The 18,638-nt window shown below is 46.4% G+C and overlaps 1 protein-coding gene across 7 annotated transcripts in view; it reads left to right on the top strand.

The window, feature by feature from the left end:
- Positions 1-18,638, top strand: part of NBEA (neurobeachin) — a 1,820,918-nt gene that overhangs the window by 1,480,275 nt on the left and 322,005 nt on the right. For all 7 annotated transcript variants that reach the window (XM_086935110.1, XM_086935108.1, XM_086935109.1 and 4 more), the window contains one exon: positions 2,961-3,076. In XM_086935110.1, coding sequence (XP_086791236.1) covers positions 2,961-3,076 — 116 coding nt within the window. The remainder of the gene's footprint in view (positions 1-2,960; positions 3,077-18,638) is intronic.

Below are 18,638 nucleotides of genomic sequence, written 5' to 3'. Positions count from 1 at the left end.
TGTGGGTGTGTGTGGCTCTGGGTGTGTGGGTGTGTGTGGCTCTGGGTGTGTGGGTGTGTGTGGCTCTGGGTCTGTGGGTGTGTGTGGCTCTGGGTGTGTGGGTGTGTCTCTGGGTCTGTGGGTGTGTGTGTGGCTCTGGGTCTGTGGGTGTGTGTGTGGCTCTGGTTGTGTGGGTGTGTGTGTGTGGATCTGGGTGTGTGTGTGGCTCTGGGTGGGTGTGTGTGGGGGGGGCTCTGTGGCTGTGTGTGTGGGGGGCTCTGTGTGGGTGTGTGGGGGGGGGCTCTGTGTGGGTGTGTGTGTGTGTGGGGGGGCTCTGTGTGGGTGTGTGGGGGGGCTCTCTGTGGGTGTTTGTGTGTGTCATTTGCGAGAGATTAAGCTATTGGCATTGTAAATGACAATGCCATTTATTTGTTTAAAAAAACAGAAATAAAAATGTCAAGAGCAATGCCAATAGCTCTAACTTTAACAAAGGCAAAACCATTGCATTGTAAATGCTTGTTCCGTGTTGTTTGTGCTAGACTAGGTGAAGTCTGCTCGTGGTTAATGCTGCAGTACGAGACCGTTCCTGAGTGTGATTCGCTGTTAGATTACATTGGAATCATGTTTTTGTGCATGCCGTTGTTACAAAATAAGTTGTCAATTCTGTCAGCCACTCAAGATAACCGGGATAACACTTTATCCACCTTGGTTAGGCGCAAACAAAGACACGTCCTTCCAGTACCGCCTTGCCTTTGCATTCATTTTCTGTCAGCTGCCACCTAGTATCCCACCCAGTGCTCACACTGCTTACTTTGCACTAGTGGAGAAGTTACGGCATGACGTCATGCCAGGTGAGCGTTGTAGGGGGAGGGAAATCCTTTAAAGAGAATATTTTTCTCTCTGGATTTCCCTTCTCTTTTTGAAACTCAGGAGCAGCAACATTGTGGTGGTGTCAACAGGGCTTTAAGTGGAAGCTTTTTCGATATTATATACAAGCGATAGTTGCTGCTTATTTATCTCATGCAACTAACAACCATTGACAAAGCCAATAGTCCTGACTTGTTGTGGGTATGATGCAGGCGCGCAACACCCATTGTACTTAAAGGGCTTCAGCCCCCCGTCTTGTGTGGTAGCCTGGGATGAGACAGCTTCCCGGGCACACACAGCCGCACCCGAGCACTTCACAAGTCTTTAAAAGACCATCTGTTGTTTCACCCCTTCTGAGAACCCCTGCAGCTTCACTCTGCATGCTGTTTGAAGATTAACCCCCCCACGCGAAAATTTTTCTTAGCCACTCACCCCCCCGAAATTTGTCTCTAGTTGCGCCTCTGGTATGATGTTACTTATTGTGTCATATATCTGGATGTAATGACAGAAATAGCAACATATAAGTCGGGCGGCACAGATTTTTAGCTTATGTATTTTTAAGCCACGCCCTTGATTACATTGGCCATGCCCCTTTGAGAGACCCCAATTTTTTTCATCCCACTAAAGCCCTAGCTGTGGGCCAGTTGGCTCATGGCACACTGACCCATGACACACTGACTACGCCACTGGCTTGAAGAGAGCAGCCCACCTGTATGCTGCAGGTATTTCGACTGCTTTGTATTGAAATGGAACTTGTAGCACCTTGTGTTATGGGGGAGAGGGACAAAATAACCATGAAATGGCAAGCTTATTTTTTTGGGGCAAGTGAAATGCAATTCTTTTCAGAGTATGTGTGTTGTCTTAATATGCAAAGGATGCTGTGGGGGGTGAGAAATCGGTTATTTCGTTCAGGCAGCTGCCCTCCCTGCCTAGTGGGGAAATGGACTGTGAAGGGAACCGCTGATGGGCCACCCCCTCATGGGAGGTTTGACAAGCAACAGGTGTAACATGGTCGCAAAATGTTTGTCTAGAGAAAAGAAGCCCCCAAAACATGAGTTTGTAGATTTTCTCATCAAGAAAAAAAGATTAAATACATAAAGGCACTGTTCTGCCTTTCCCATCTCATGTCAGGTGGCCGAGGGCAGGGAAAATTGACAGTCGCTCCACCCTCAAAAGGGCGGGATGACGTCACTCTGACAAGGCAGCCATTTGGCAAGCTGGCCACCATTTCACAGGTTTGCACTAGTGGATCCAGTGGAGATCCTTCTAGTGTAAACCTAGTGCATCCCCTGTAGCTAAATGCATCTATGGCACTGAAAATAAATAGGAGCCTTCGTCTTTTCAGTGGCCTATTGACATTGGCACATTCAGTGACCTTGCGCACACCTTTCAACCATAACAAATGGAAGGGCCACTGGAATTGTGCAACTTTGCGGCCTCTGTTTTATCTACATAATTGTGAATTTGTCGCGTATGCCACATAATCCACAATCTGCAGCATTTTTTTCAGTTTCTAACAAAAATGATGTTTCTAGCTCAAAAGGATCAAAAGTTACAAAAATGCGGCAGCAGGTGTTGCTAAGCAGTAAAAGGCTGTCAAAAAGGTGGACTGGTCACCTTTATGTTGCTTATTGTTGTATTTTGGTGTGAAATTTGTATTAATGGGGTGTACTGCTAAATAGTTATTATTTACCATACAAGTCCGGGAAAGGTTTATGTATACTTAGAAGGAACCACCCAGAACCCTGGGAATAAATCCCCACACTGTAGAATCATAAATCACACACTTGCAGAAGGTCACACTGGGTAGCTTGCTAGCTCCTTGATAGAACACGGATCGAAGACTTTGAACCCACATCGCAATGTCCCTTCCCCTCACTGGCCCTCATAATGATACAATGTATTTGAAATGCTAGAAAAACAGTGTTGGTTCAAAACTACTTTTGTACTTTTTCTTGTGAAAATAAATGCCATCAGTACCTTGAGCATAAATATCCATGTCTCAGAGAGATTGTGGAGTGCAAATATTTTCCCAAAATGTGTGTAATATGTCATGAAAATCATTTTCTTTTTTTGCTGATGATTTAATGTCTTTTTCATATTTTAATTCTCAGGAGAATCTCTCTGGCTACGCCCAGGCAGCTGTTCAAATCCTCCAACATGACTCAGCGCTGGCAGCGAAGGGAGATTTCGAACTTTGAATACCTGATGTTCCTCAACACCATAGCAGGTGAGGCCGTGGGCTCCCTGAGCCCTTTAAACATGTTTATTTTTTAGAAAGGCCCGAGTGCCAGCCACTTGAACGTGTTTGACTGGAAATCAGCTGCCACCCCGAGGATGAGCTCTGAGGCACTCCCATTAGATTTGATCAAAACATGTACAAGCTATCAATGAGCCCTCAGATTAATCTGAGGCGGCGGTGGCTGCTCCCTGCTCCTCTGCCATTTCCCCGACTGACAGCTTCGTCTGAAGCTTTATTAGATGCAGCAAAGCATTGCCAAAGAATGTCGAGAAATAATAATGGGAAAATGCAATTTTACTGTTTCATCATTCTCAACAACAGCAAGTAGACAGCAGAATAACAGTCTTCTGCCTAGTACAAATGTCACCTAGATTGTGGCGTGAAAAGGAGCTGGCAGCCCCTCTCATCCATCTCTGAAGATCGGAAAAACAGCTCTAATTCGCACGTGCCTTCCTAGTTTAGGTGAATTACTGTTTTTTTTGTGCTGTTTTTTTTTTTATAAATCTGGTAAAAGCTGACTCATGTTTGTGCATTTGCTTTGCGTTTGGAGCTGTATTATGTTTTTAAATTAACTTCGATGCCTTAAATATTTTGACATTTTATGCTAAAAATAAATACGGCTGTGTTAGAACCGGGGTCTCTAGTTCGCCGGGGTATGTACCCTAGTCCAAGTAGGGACCACCGCTTCCAACAGGGTAGCTTGGCGCAGAGCAGGAAGGCGTACCTTTAGAGGCAATGTGTAAAGTATTTGTGTAACTCACCTACAACAGTACACAGTAAAACACGCACAAAAGGGACACCACACTGATAAAAAATATCTTTATCTAAAATTTATGCACGGTCCACAAATGACAAGACCACCCATCAGGTGAATCCAGTGGCATATAAAGGAAGTAAAGTAATCCTTATCTAGAAATTGCGCAAGATTCAAAACGAATAAGATTCCTCATGTAGAAAATCACAGGTTGCCAGCAATATTGCCTTTGAGGGGAAGTATCCCCAAGGGAACTGAATCTGTGGTCTCTATTCCCAAATAGGCATGTAGGAACTGTCCCTCAGAGGGCACACCTGGGGGCACAAAGTTCCTCCTGTGTGGCAGGTTACGCCCTGTTTGCAGTATTGGGGCAACTTTTCTGTTTTGGAGAACGGTACTTTACATGTGGGGCTGAACAAAACAGTGCAGAAAACCCCTCTGGGCTCCCACTAGGGGTAATACGGTAATGAGAGCCTTCTATGTGGAATACAGACAGCTCCCGGCGGCTGGAATTCCACCAATGCCCCCAAGCACAGGTAGTCAGTACTCAACAGATGCCCCAAACCAATAAGTCCAGGCGGACAGGCCCGCAATGGCGTGCAGACAGTCCCCAGCAGTCCCGTGATCTGAGGCACAGTGCGCAGAGGAGAACAATCCTGGATAGGCGGTTTACAGTTTAGCACAGTCCCCGCCAGCAAGTAGGCATCCACCCAGCACCTGTCCTATACCCTCCCACGGCAATGCCAAGCACCGGAGCTTGGTGCACAATGCGGTGCTTTTACCTGCGGGGGAAGGACGAGGCCGGCATACGCTCGAGGCTCCCGGGGCTGGGCAACCCTTCGGCTCGGTTCCCGCGTCACTCCAAGCAGCAGCGGGCCCAGGCCGAGTTGCCGGGTGACGCCTTGAGCTTCTTCGCTCCCAGCGCGGCTTTCAGGACGATGCTCCCACCCCTTGCTCCGGCGCCTAATTACAGTGCGGCAGGTCCCTGATGTTACAAGGGATTCCCTACGGGCCGCCAGTGGTTCCCGGGCCGGGCCGGCGGCAGTGCAGGGAGTCTAGCAGTGCTTTCTCCTGATAGCAATCTCGGATCCACAGAACCCGTAAGGTCCTGGGCAGCGGCGGTGATCTACAGTGCTTACCGGGCCGGTGGTGGTGCAGGGTAACATGGCAGCTTTCCTCAGGGCACGGGCCGGCGGTGGTGACCTTTGGGTGTGAAATAGCGCTTTTCTTCACAGCGCTTCCAGGACACAGTGTGGCAGGGTGCCTGGACCAGTGGGGGTGATAATGCGTGAAACAGCGCTCCTCCGTTCAAATAAAATCCTCACAGCGCGATCAGGTCCCCGGGCAGCAGCGGTGAAGTTGGGGGCAATTTTGACGCACTTACACCACGAACCGGCACTGATGACGGTGGAAGGCAAGTTCCCATGCAGGCTGTAGTCTTCAACAAAAATGCGGCTGCAGCAGTTCTTGGCGGGGATTCACAGAATTGCCTTTATGAGCTCTGCAGAGGTAGTTTCTTCAGAGAAAGATGTGGCTGTCCTTTCGAACTCTACAGAGGCAGTTTTTAGACAAAGGTTGGTAGTCCCAGATAGGCAGTTCTTAAGAATATGGTGGAGACACTCTGGAGGTGTTAGTTCCATCTCTCCCTCGCAGGGCAGGATCAGCAGACAGTAGGGCAGCTCAGCAGGTTGTGGGGCAGCAGTTCCTTGGAGCCAGTTCCTTCCCAGTGGCAATCCTCCTGCACAGGAGTCCTTACTCCTGCAGGGATTCTTCCCGGTCCAGCAGTGTAACAAAGAAGTGAGGCCAGGACCCTCCCTTATGTATCTTACAGTCTGGGTACTAGAAAGTGGTAGAAGTCTCTGGAAGGGTCTGGGGCTTCTGGAAGGGTCCAGGGAGTTCTGGTATGTTCCCTGCCTTCCCTGACCTGGCTGTCACATTGACGAGAGATAGGGCCGTTAAGACTACAGTGGGCTGCCCATTACAGCCCATCCAAGGGAAGTAGGTGTGAATTACCACTCCCACATCCCAACCCAGGCAGGCTATCAGTATGCAGAGGTGAGGGGGGAGTCTACAGTGCCCAGACTAAGTGTTGGCAGGAAAAGGTCCACTTTCTAAAAGTGGGATCCCTAGCACAGTAGTGCCCAAACCCCATATATGATTGGAAAGGGTTCCCCGCCCCAAGTCCAACAAGACCAAACATGACAGACTTATTAGGTCCCTGTCAGAAATTATCCCATAAGGGAGGTTCCCAATGCTAGCCTATGGAGAGTCAAGCCCTACTGCAGTAGCAGAGGCTTGTGGCAGATATGCCAGCGTCACAAGGTTTTAGGGGAGAGCACCTGCACCTCAGCACTGTTTAGCAGTGGTGAGGCACCCAGAGTCCCAGGTCCAACAGAAAGCTACAGTAAAAATGGGAGGCGCAAGGGCAAAAAGGTAGGGGAAGACCACCCTAAGGCTGACAGGTCCGACAGGCTGTATGTACAGTTTAATCACGGTGGTATGTTCAGTTTAATCACGGTAAACATCAAGGATCTAAATGCTTTTGTTATTGCATAAGACACCACGTACCAACTTTCCCTTGTTGTGTACATCATTGTGTTCTACCATTCTTTTCATGAGTGTATAGGCTACCGGCGATAGCTATTTTTTGTGGAGTTCTCTAAATAAATATTCTTTACAGTAACCTCTACCTTGATTATTTTGCATATGTTCCTTTTTTATCATTTGCAGATCTCATCATCTATTATTTTCTATATCTGAAATCTGATTTCATATTTCATAAACTATCCATAACGACTTTAGATTTAGCAATTGCCAGATGTAATGTATGGAGGCACCGAGATTTATTTTCCAGGTATCATGTCTTTCCGCTTTTGCTTTCCTAGGATTCAGGAGCTGCTTGTCTTTGATCAATTAAATTTGGATATTTTATTTCTCAATTTGTCACCCCATCCATAAAGTTTTCGAAAAAAAATGCCTACTGATGATCAGTGACATCAACAGCCAGCACAGGTCAAACATACTAAGAACATGCGAATGAATGAATGAATGAATGAATGAATGAATGAATGAATGTTGGATTTATAGAGCGCGTGGTTACCCTGGAGCGTCCCAGCGCTGTACCACTGGGGAACCCGTCCTGGCTTTCCTGTGAGATGGTCCCTTTACTGGGCATCCCCAAGGTGCAGCCAGGCATCCCCGGTGGTGATGGGGCCGGAGTGGAGATTAAGCAAGCTATTGCCCAGAGTTGCAGCGTGGGACACCATGGTTAGAGTGGCACCGAGGCGAGATTTATCGGGTCCGCTGACATTGGTCCTGCATCCGGCCGCGTCGGGAACTGAACCCTGGTCCAGGGCCAACCTCGGCCTCCGGGTCTTCCGCCTCTAACCGTTGAGCCACACTTCTCCACATGTTTGAAACATGTTCTTAGTATGTTTGACCTGTGCTGGCTGTTGATGTCTTGGGTAGGAGGCGGGTTTTCAAATTCTGATCCTGGCAAGTTTTGCTGTGGTTCTGTCTCTTAGATTGCCGATTGTCAGCTGAATTTAGCACACAGTAAACCATGAAAGAGTCAAAATCTACCTGAGTTTGTTTCAAAATGTTTTGTAATCAAACTCATAGTGAACTCTTAATTTGCAGTAGCATTCTATAGTCACATCAGTGTCCTAAGATTTAGTGGCTTTGGAGTCCAAACACCACTGTGCCAGATCTTGTACTCAAGGCGGTTCTGTACAGAGGAGTGGTCCATCTAGAATCTAGATGATATTTTTCTTCCATCTTTAAATGTTGACAATATCGAAATGCCTAGGAACATAAGCACTGTATATTACATATATTGCTTACCGTATTACGGCCTCCCAGAACCCAGTTCTTAAAGAATACACTCTACTTTATTTATTTATTTATTTGAAATGTTTTATAAAGCGCGAACAAGACCCAGACTGGTATCAGAGAGCTGTACAAAATAACTAACGTTGACATGAGGAAACCGCATGAGCACAATACAATAAGGAGACATAAGAGGTACCTGAAACATAAAAAGCAAATAGGGGAGCAAGGGGAAGATGAAGTAGCATGTGATCAACATGTAACAGCCCTACTAGAAGGGGCCGTGAAGTTTTAGCAGAGCATTAAGTCAAAAGGACAACAAAATACATTTCGAAACACAATGTAAAACGATTGTCAAGTAAGAGAAGGAAGTGACTAGCACTTATATCAAGAGTTAATGAGAGAGTCTTAAACAAAGATTATTCGTGTTTTCTCGATTGGCATGCTAATTAGTGTTTTCTGTTCAATTGGCTGAATGAGGCCCATTTTTTCTTTGAAAGTGATCTGTGTATTTCTATGAGATTTTTACTTTTTATAATGCCAAGGTTAAAAAGTCAATCTAACAGAGTCTCTGTTTTACTCTTAGAATTGTCTAGTGTCAAAGAGAGAAATAGGCTAAACTGAAGATAATCCAGATCAGAGTTACAAGAAAATTAGAGTAGGAAGCTATGAAGTGTACATGTGCCCCATATTATTCTAAATACTTGTCACTTCGAATTTCTGTGGAGTTGACAAGGTCCCAAAATGACTGTTGAGTGAGAGAAAGTAGGTTTACCACAAGCAATCAAAATAATACTTATAATTTTTGTCTTGAGTTTGTTATTGGATTTGGTTTGTGCACTGTGGATTCCTTGTGACTTTCTACCATGCAGAAGGGAGATGCTTAAGTTTGACTTAGTAACAATCGAGCCAGGCATTCTTGCCAGTTGAGTCATGTAGGGAGCGCATACCTACAGGACAGTATATAGTGCTGTCATCATATTCAATAAGAGATCAGAAAAGTACTGTTAGACTAAACCTTCTTTTTGCCCTGTGAATCATTGCTTAGAAACCAAAAACTAGCTGCCTTTTCTTCACAAGCTTTATTTATTATTTTCCCGGCTGTATTTTGAGCTTGGAGGGAACGTTTGCTTCCAACTACAAAACGTTTTGTAGTTGGAAGGTGTGGTGCCAGCTTGCTGAGTAGTACTTCATATTTGCAACGTGGATCATGTTCATGATTAGTCCAAGACCAAGTTAGGTCATACATCAAGTGTCTGCATCAGAAGTAGTATCTTCTGCCAGACTGACTGTCTGCGTACACCTACAATGAGCACAGCACCTGAGCTATAGGAACAGTTGAAGGGCTTGCATCTATCACACAATATCACCCCTTTTAAGAGGCTTTAATATTTTACCTCATAAGTCATGTGTAACAGCGAATCCCCAGTCCCAAAACTTACTATTGCCGTTAAGGTGCGAAGCAGATGAAATAGAGAAGGTGGAACAATATCGTCTTCCTCACTTTGTAATGTTATTCCTGTGAGGATGTGGAATTGGCAGTGAGTAGTTTATTCTAGACACCGGGTTTTGTTTATTGTAGTTAGACTGTGAGTGTGTGTGGAAAAACATTCTTTTTAACCCCTTCGATGCTGATGACGAGCTCAGCTCGTCATCAGCCACGGGGGGCGTGTGCGGATGACGAGCTCAGCTCGTCATGTAATGCAGCTTTTGTAAACAGCCGCGCAGCGCAAAAATGACCGCCGCAGCGATGCGGTTAACAGTTTTCTTTGCATTTGCATCCGTTGATTCTTCCCTTCTGAACTTTGGTTGTTATTTCACGTCTTCTCTAGGACTGCTTCCAGGGCCAGCAGGACAAAATCGAATCACCCACAAACAATGCATCTTACTCTTACTTATCTCAATTGTCGAACTGAGCGTCGCCATCATATCTCTCTCTATATTGAGTTGGGCAGAGGCTCATGACCCTTTTGTTATCCTTCTACTGCTTACATATTCATTAAGACCATATGTGTTAAAGGGTTGGGCCAGTAATGGCCGCTAGCTGGGGAATTAAAAAGAACAAAAAAAGTACCTGAAAGCCCGACGTCTGACGCTTTGCCACCTCTTCAGCTCCTTTGCGACGATTCTCTCACAGGCTCCCAGAGTGCCCTGCACCAATCCAGGCGCTCCTCTCATGCTGGTACTACCCAGCATGAGAGGAGCGAAGGGATTGTCTGCAGCGGGCTGGTTCCATGCTCCAGCAGGGACTGAGAGCTTGTGAGCATTAACCCAGCGGACTGCTTTTTAAAGACCCAAGAACAAATGCCCAAATAAGTTTGAATTTGAATAGTCAACGTGGATAGTTTAAGTGGCAGTTATAAAGGGTGCCTGGCTTCATCAGGTGTCTTGGTGCTGAGGACTATGGTGTGAGTGGTGTTGGCCATATTTATTTGATAAAGGAATTGATTCTGGAATGATGTTGAAATTCTTAATTTATTGTAGTAAGACGAACAGGCAATAAAGTGCTATGCCACACCAGTTAAGATGGAGTGCATGTAATAGCCCTTCCCAGTACACAACATACCCCTTAAGCTGACACTTCAACAAATCTCTAAAGATGAGATAAAGGTATAAAGATCGGAGAGTGGCAGCATTTTATTTGCCATCACTGCTCTAAAAACGGTTGTGACCAATTCATTACAAAGGCAGTTGCTTTTTCATTCTTGGATTTTTATTTACTATACCCTCAATCCGTCTCTTATTCTACAATTCTACCTCAATAAACTTCTCTTTGCCTGTGAAAGATGAAACCTCCAGGAGGCCAAGGAACTGGCAGATGCTGAGCTACAGAAAAACCGTGTAACATGACATAATGTAGCAATATGGAGAACTAGTTCTTTTTAATAGTTATTTTACTACATTCCAGAACTTAATGCATCTTTGCCAAGTTGTTAAAGTAGCAAAACCCTTCAGTGTTATTGACTTATAGGCTTCATGTGTTTTTTCAATCACTTTCAGGGTTTTTTGAACTCTTGTATCTTTTGCTAAAGAATTTCAGCATACCTTTTCTGTACTTTATTACTGGTAATCATAGCACCTATTTTAACTTACATTCGCTTCGTATAGACCCCACCCTCCCGTTACTGTTTAGATTTAAATTTGTGAAGTAAAATAAAATGTCAGATAGTTAATACTTCCAGTGACTTGCATGGATACCATTTTACTGCCTCAAAGTCTGAAGTATTTATGACTGCAATTGTGTTTTCTGCCTTCAATTAATATTAAACTCTAACTTATTTTCACCAGCACTGTTAGGCACATTTGCTGCTTAATGAAGGGCATGTTCAGTTTCATCTTCATGCAAGTTTGCATTTTTTTTCAGATCTAAGTTCTAAGTAATTCTTCCACTGCCATGGCTCCTTTGCACATGGGCAGTTCAGATTCTGAAGTCCTACCTAGCTTGATGCTGAATTACGGATTATACTCGGACATTTGGAAGAATTCTCACATTTTGTCTGATTAAACAGCCCACCTTTAATTTAAGACATTGTCTCTTCACCAATACTTGTTCTATATATAATCAACTTAAAACTGCTCCTAACGGTTCCTAACTCACCTTGATATCTCCTATACCTCTACTGTTGACCTTTAGAAAATGGTGATAAACATTTATACTAACATATCTCTACGTTTGAGACCGGTTCCTGTGGTCATATTACAGTCGTGTTCAATGTCTCCTATGAAGACGAGTCCATTGAAATCTGTTTTCAGCCTGCTCTGTTAGGAAGATGTCATGGTTACATAAATAATGTGGCTGTGCCTAACAGGAAAATATAGCTTTCCATTTCAATTCCATATTTAATACCGGTCATATTATATTTAGCCTTCAGCTCAGCATTTGTCCTTATGTCAAGAATGTTTACCTGTGCATTAGTCTGAATTAGTTCCCTGATTTTGCCACCACTGCTGCAAACAATATTTAAGGAAAAGGATGCTGTGCATTTGTCATCCTTTCTAGCATTTTGGAGTATGTAAAGTAGTACTCCTGTGGTACTCTTTTACATACTTGTACTTGGTTTTGTGTACTAGCCCAAAAACATCTAAAACTGGAATATTTATTCAATTTGGCACCAATAGAAGTGTGCTCTCCTTGCTCTTTTGCTAAAACTGAGTTTGATGCTCAGATACGACTCACATAGGCATGTCAGAGTACATAAAAGAACACTCCTGTTGTACTGTGTCCACTACTCATAAATAAGTTTGTGATCACCCCCCCCTAGTGTTATTTTTGAGCTTTCCACAAATGCATATACATTTTGTATGACATCTGGGTTGTTATTCATTTCCAGAATTGAAAATGCAGTGATTCTCCTTTGCTAGTATTATTTGGCATCCCACCTGTTAATAAGGTGAAAAATAGGTAAAATAAACTCATGCAATCCACCAATGGCATCCCACCCTCGCAAGACCTGTGCGACTCGTTGGCCACCTTCTTCCACCTCAAGATCGCCGACATCCACCACAGCTTCAACACCACGACCACCTCGACAACCACAGAGACCTCCACCTCCGTGACCAACACCTACACTAACCGCCTGCTCTCCTGGACCAACATCAACAATGACGAAACCTGCAAGACCATGAACTCCATCCACTCCAGATCACGTCAGACCCATGCCCACACCACATCTTCAACAAAGCCAGCACAACTATCACACCCCATCTCCAGAAAGTTATCAACATCTCCTTCGAGACAGCAACCTTCCCGGAAAGCTGGAAGCATGCCGAGATCAACGCCTTACTCAAGAAAGCCAAGGCGGAACCCAAGGACCTCAAGAACCTCCGACCCATCTCCCTGCTCCTGTTCCCGGCAAAGGTCATTGAGAAAACCATCAACAAACAGCTGACGCGCTACCTTGAGGAGAACAGCATCCTGGACCCGTCCCAGTCTGGGTTCCGCACGCAACCACAACACCGAAACCGCCCTCATCGCCGCCACCGACGACATCAGATCCTTGCTGGATAACAGAGAAACAGCGTCCCTCATCCTCATGGATCTGTCAGCCGCCGTCCACACGGTCTGCCACCGCACACTACGAACCCGCCTCCACGACGCCGGGATCCAAGCGAAGGCCCTGGACTGGACCACCTCCTTCCTCTCTGGCAGAACACAGAGCGTCCGCCTCCACCCCTTCTGCTCCAAGGCCACCGAGATCATCTGTGGCGTACCCCAGGGCTCATCCCTCAGCCCCGCGCTGTTCATCATCTACATGGCACCTCTCGCCCACGTCGCCCGACAGCACGACCTCAACATTATCTCCTACGCTGATGACACCCAACTGATCCTCTCGCTCACAAAAAGACCCCCACACCGCCAAAACCAACCTACACAAAGGAATGAAGGCCGTCGTCGAATGGATGAGGAACAGCTGGTTGAAGCTGAACTCGGACAAGACGGAGGTCCCCATCCTCGGATCAACCCCTTCGGCCTGGGACGACTCCTGGTGGCCGGCCTCACTGGGAACAGCTCCAACACCAACCGATGACGCACACAACCTAGGGATCATCCTCGACTCCACCCTCTCCATGACTAAGCAGGTCAATGCCGTCTCCTCCTCTTCCTGCTTCAACACCCTCCGCATGCTCTGCAGGATCTACAAGTGGATCCCCACCGCCATTGTCAGCAGCAGGTTGGACTACGGAAACGCACTCTACGCAGGAGCCTCGGCCAAACTCCTAGACGACTGCAACGCATCCAGAACTCCTCCACACGTCTGATCCTCGATATCCCCCGCCGCAGCCACATCACACCCCACCTGAGAGACCTGCACTGGCTCCCCGTCTCCAAGAGGATAACCTTCACGCTCCTCACCCATGCACACAAAGCACTCAACAACACCAGACCAGCGTACCTCAACGGACGGCTCAGCTTTTACACCCCCACCCACCAGCTCCACTCCGCTGGCCTCGCCCTCGCCGCAGTCCCCCACATCCAAAGAGCAACCTCCGGTGGCAGATCTTTCTCCCACCTAGCCGCCAACACCTGGAACACCCTCCCCACCCACCAACGGTAGACCCAAGACATGCTGGCCTTCAGAAGACTTCTCAAGAGCAGTAGCAGCATCTCCCCCCGCCCCCAGCGCCTTGAGACCCTCATGGGTAAGTAGCGCGCTTTACAAATACTATGATTGATTGATTGATTGATGCGATGAACACAGCTCTGTTTACAGTCTGTGAGGTTATCTTACCATGCACAGAAAAGGGCCTTCTGTCTTCTGTTGTTTGCAGAACAGAGCTTTAACTCTCTTATAACCTGGAGAAGACCATTTTCTCTGTCCTAGCACTTATCTGCAATCTACTTGTGGATAATATGTTAATTTCCTCTCAATACTCACCACTAGCCACTGTTCTCTCCCCTCCACACATGCTACTTCAGTGTTCGCTGGTCTTGAACTTTAAAATACCTATTCAATTTTTCTACTTGCACTGACTCCACTACGTTTTTTTAACTTCCAACTCACCTCTCTTATGTAGTATTAGTTGATCTGCTTCATTATATTCCATATGATTATAATGATTCCTGTTTTCCCAATCGACGGATCTCATTTCACACACTCATAAACTGTTTGTATATGCACATTTATGTGTTTTAAAAGTGACTTTTGGCTCGCTTCTGTTGGGGGCTATTTGAGCTGCTTGGCGGCTCGCGCTGACATATTTTTTAGTGTTACCTGTTTTTAATCTCTTCAATTGTTCACCAGGGCTGCTGGGGCTGATTCATTGTGCGCTGGAGGGGGCTCTTCGCATTACGTCTTCCTCCGCTCTCCTGATTGGCGGGGACCGTCCGTGCGAGCGGTCCCGCCTTTCCGGAAGTTAGCGGTCTAGTCGGAGGTGGCCAGGATAAAAGAGATGCTGACACGCGTGCGTAGCGGGCGCGGCTAAGGCGTGCCAAAGGCAAGCCCGTCTGCGCCCATCCGCGCTAAGGACGCGCTCGGCGCCAACCACGCTGCTTCGCCCACGGCCTATTCGGATCAGGATAAAGCAAGACGCCCGCTTTGTTACTCCAGTGCAGAACTTCATCTCATCAACAGAGGGGCTAGTGGTAGGGGAGCTCTGTGTCTTGCGGAGACTGCATCTTCACTGTCTGACTTTTGTGTTAAGGACCTTTTACCAAGCAGATCGCTGCCCAAGCATAGGGTTGAAATTCAGTTGTTACTGGAACTGCACAAGCTTGAAATGTTGTGTATGGCAGAAACCTGGACTAACCCAGATTGCGAAGTCAATCTTGGTTTGGCTTGCCCCCCTGGTTATAAAATCCTCCACAAGTCGAGATTTCCGGGGGAGGGGTTGGATTGATCTATAGAGAGTCCTTGAATCTGGCCACTATTGATATTGATGGGGTCGCAGTGGTAGAACTCTTTGGGTTTGTTATTAGGAGTGCTCTTGGCCAGACTTTAACAGGGATTATCTGCTATCGACCTCCAGGCGCCTTCAGTGTGCAACAGCAGCAGCTGTTACTGGAGATCTTAACCAACATGGCCGCTACGCACAGTAGACTGCTGATTTTGGGCGAATTCAACCTTTGGTTGAATGGGTCCCTTGATACGTGCTTGGCCAGCATTATTCAGTCATGTGAGGGTCTGGGCCTTCGCCGACAAGTATTCAAGGCCACTCATACTGGAGGGCACGTGTTGGATTTTATTTTTTCGGAGGGTGATAAAGTGTATATTGGGGAAGTCCTGCCCATGGATTGGACTGACCACTTCTTGATTGAATTTTATGTGAACTTTACCAGTCTTGACAAGCGGGGAGGTAATCTTGTGAATGAATTTGTGGGTAGGGACTGGAAGGCTCTTAGACATAAGAGGGGCCAGGGTGTGGCGTTTCAGGTGGAGGACTGTTTCTCCCCAGAGGCTCAAGTGGAGGAGAATTACTCCGCGCTTTGCAGGAGAATCGCCTTGGCTCTCGATACTCTTGCTCCTCTTAAGAGCCATCGGAGCAGGGGTAGACCCTCTGCCCTGTGGTTTAATGAGGATTTAAAAACCTTGAAACTTGAATGTAAACGGGCCGAGAGGAGATGGATGCATGGCTACCAGGATGAGGATAAGCTGTCCAGGAGAATAAAGATTGGGGAATATAGGAAGAGGATCAACCCGACTAAAGCAGACTATTTTGCCACCCTGATACTTAATGCTCCAACTAGCGCAAAAAGTATTTTTAACATTCTAAATAGCCTGACCAACCCAGATTGCTCCAAAAATGTGTTCTCCCCCTCTCAAACTCTTTGTGAGGACCTGGCCAGGTTTTTTCATAACCAAGTTAATGACATTATTGAGGATTTGGGTGGGTTTTCTCATTCTCCTGCTGTAGTGAATGTTTTACCGCTTGATACCGATGACTCGGAGGGTATTAGCATTGTGGCTGCAGGTGTCAACTTGGAGGGGGGTAACACCGGTTCTCTCTCTGACTTTTTTCCCCTGGAGTTTGAGGACTTCTGCAGATTAGCTGATGGTATTGCATCTGGTTCTCCCCTAGACCCGATGCCTTGCAAAATCTGGAAAGAGTTTGGGGCAGAGCTGTTTCCCTTGCTTTGTCTGATTTGTAATCAGTCTCTTACTGAGGGAAGGGTTCCGTCTCAGTGGAAGCAGGCATTGGTGACACCCCTGCTTAAAAAGCCCTCCCTTGATCCTGAGTGTCCTAAAAATTTTAGGCCCATCTCCCTACCTTTTCCTGCTAAAATAGTGGAATGGGTAGGGAGTAGCACTCTGTTCAAATATGTAGAACAAGCTAAGCTCTTGGAGGAGGAGCAGTTTGGGTTTCGGCCGGCCTATGGCACTGAGACAGCCTTGGTGACCGTGATGGACGAACTTCGGGAGCGGGCAGACAGGGGTCAGGCAGCTGTACTTATTCTGCTTGACCTGTCTGGCGCCTTCGATACGGTTAACCATGAAATCTTGCTGAGACAACATAAAGAGGTGGGAGTGACGGGCAGTGCCCTTAGGTGGTTCCAGTCTTTTTTGCTAGGTAGACAACAGGCAGTGTACCCCTCCCCCCCCAATCCCTCCCCACCCTCCCTTACCAATCTGTTTTTACGAATGTCTCACATGGCGTGCCACAGGGCTCGGCCATCAGCCCTATTCTTTTCAATATTTATATGAAACCCTTGATGGCGGTCATCAAGCAACACAACATTAAGATAGTTAATTATGCAAATGATACACAATTGATTCTCTTCCTGGAGGGAGCACAGTCAACATCTTTAGATGGGTTTCATAATTGCCTGCGGGACACAACGTTATGGCTGAGGGATAATTAGCTGCAATTCAATGCGTCCAAAACGGAGGTGCTTTACTGTGCCACGGATAGGATTCCTTCCGTGTTGACTAGTAATTTTTGGCCCTCTGACTCCCCCAATTTGTTTCAGCCTGTTAAGACAGTCCGTAACCTGCGTGTGACATTTGATTGTAATCTCACTTTGGAGGTGCATGTGACGAAAGTTGTGGGCGGCTGTCTGGCCATCATCCGTTCCTTACGGAAGATCTTTCCTCTGCTTCCTCCCGTGGCGCGCTCGCTGATAGCTTGGAGTACCATACTTAGCAGAGTTGATTACTGCAATGCCCTGCTTCTTGAGTCCCCTAAATTCCTCCAGGACAGGCTGCAGAGGATACAAACAACTGCAGCTAAATTAGTGTTAGGCTGGTCTAGAAGGTCTTCCGCTTCACTGGCCGTGGCTGAGCTACATTGGCTCCCTCTGAAACAAATAATTAAGTTCAAATCACTCTGCTTAGTATTCAAGGCCCTTTATGGAATGGGTCCTATCTCTTTTCAAAGCAAGTTCGAGTGGTATGTTCCTACCCGAACTTTGCGCTCATCAGGGGCAAAACGGATAAAAATCCCCAGATTCAAAAAAGTTAGAGCAGGTGGTAGATCCTTTAGGGTCGCAGCTGCAAAGCTCTGGAACACGTTACTGCTTGAGCTTAGGCAAATCAGTGATCTCCTTCCGTTTAGAAGGAGCTAAAAAACATGGCTGTTTTCAAAGATTTAGGGGTTTGGCCACAGTAGGGTCCAACGGATATATATTATGCCGAGACACTAGCACCAGGATGCCTGTCAGGTGACAGTGTGCTCTAGAAATTCAATAAATAAATTTTTTTTTAGTTTGTTTATGTTTTTTTAATATGTAGTTGTTTATAAATTCCATGTTTGGTTAATGCGTCATCTGTGCAATACACAGACACCTTCATGGTCTGGTTTTCGGTGTAGCCAAAGCCCACTTTATGCAGTTATAAATAATTGTTAACAATAGGTCTAGGCAGCTGTTGGAAATGGCCTGTTTTGCAGGGTTATACCCAAACTTTTTTCTTCTTCCTCCTACTTTTCCTGACCTGTTTGTGTTGGTTTTATGACTCTGGGCACTTAACTACTGCTAATCCGTGCTAAAGAGCATATGCTCTCTGTGTAAATTGTGTTTATGGATTCTTTATTTTCCATGATTGGCTTATTTGATTTACTGCTAAGTGCACCTTGTGTGCCCAGGGCCTGTAAATCAAATGCTGCTAGTGGGCGTGCAAAACTGATTGTGCAACGGATTGTGCCACCCATACAGGAAGCCTTTCAAAGGTGCCTCAGATCTGCCACTGCAGTGTCTGCGCTCAGTTTTTACTGCCATGTCGATCTGGCAATTGCTCCCACTTGCCAGGCCCTAACCTTCCCTTTTCTTACATGTAAGGCACCCTTCAGCTGATTTGGTTCACGGCGGGAGTTACGTTCCCTGCCCGCCGCTGGATGGCTATGGCTGCCGTGGTTTCTTTTACTCTCGGAATGTATCTTGAACCCTTCTAATACATGCTATGGAATGCCGGTTCCCCGGAGTTTAGATTAATCCCATTTTCCTGCATCACAAATTATTTACATGTGGATCCACATGACCTGCCTGCCTGACCACACCACAATTGTGTTTATCTAAGCACCCTGAATCCTGATTTG

Source organism: Lissotriton vulgaris, chromosome 8 (genome assembly GCF_964263255.1).
Source record: "Lissotriton vulgaris chromosome 8, aLisVul1.2, whole genome shotgun sequence".
Classification (NCBI taxonomy): domain Eukaryota; kingdom Metazoa; phylum Chordata; class Amphibia; order Caudata; family Salamandridae; genus Lissotriton; species Lissotriton vulgaris.
The sequence above is the reverse complement of the archived record's forward strand: the minus strand, read 5'-3'. Positions and strand labels throughout refer to the sequence as shown.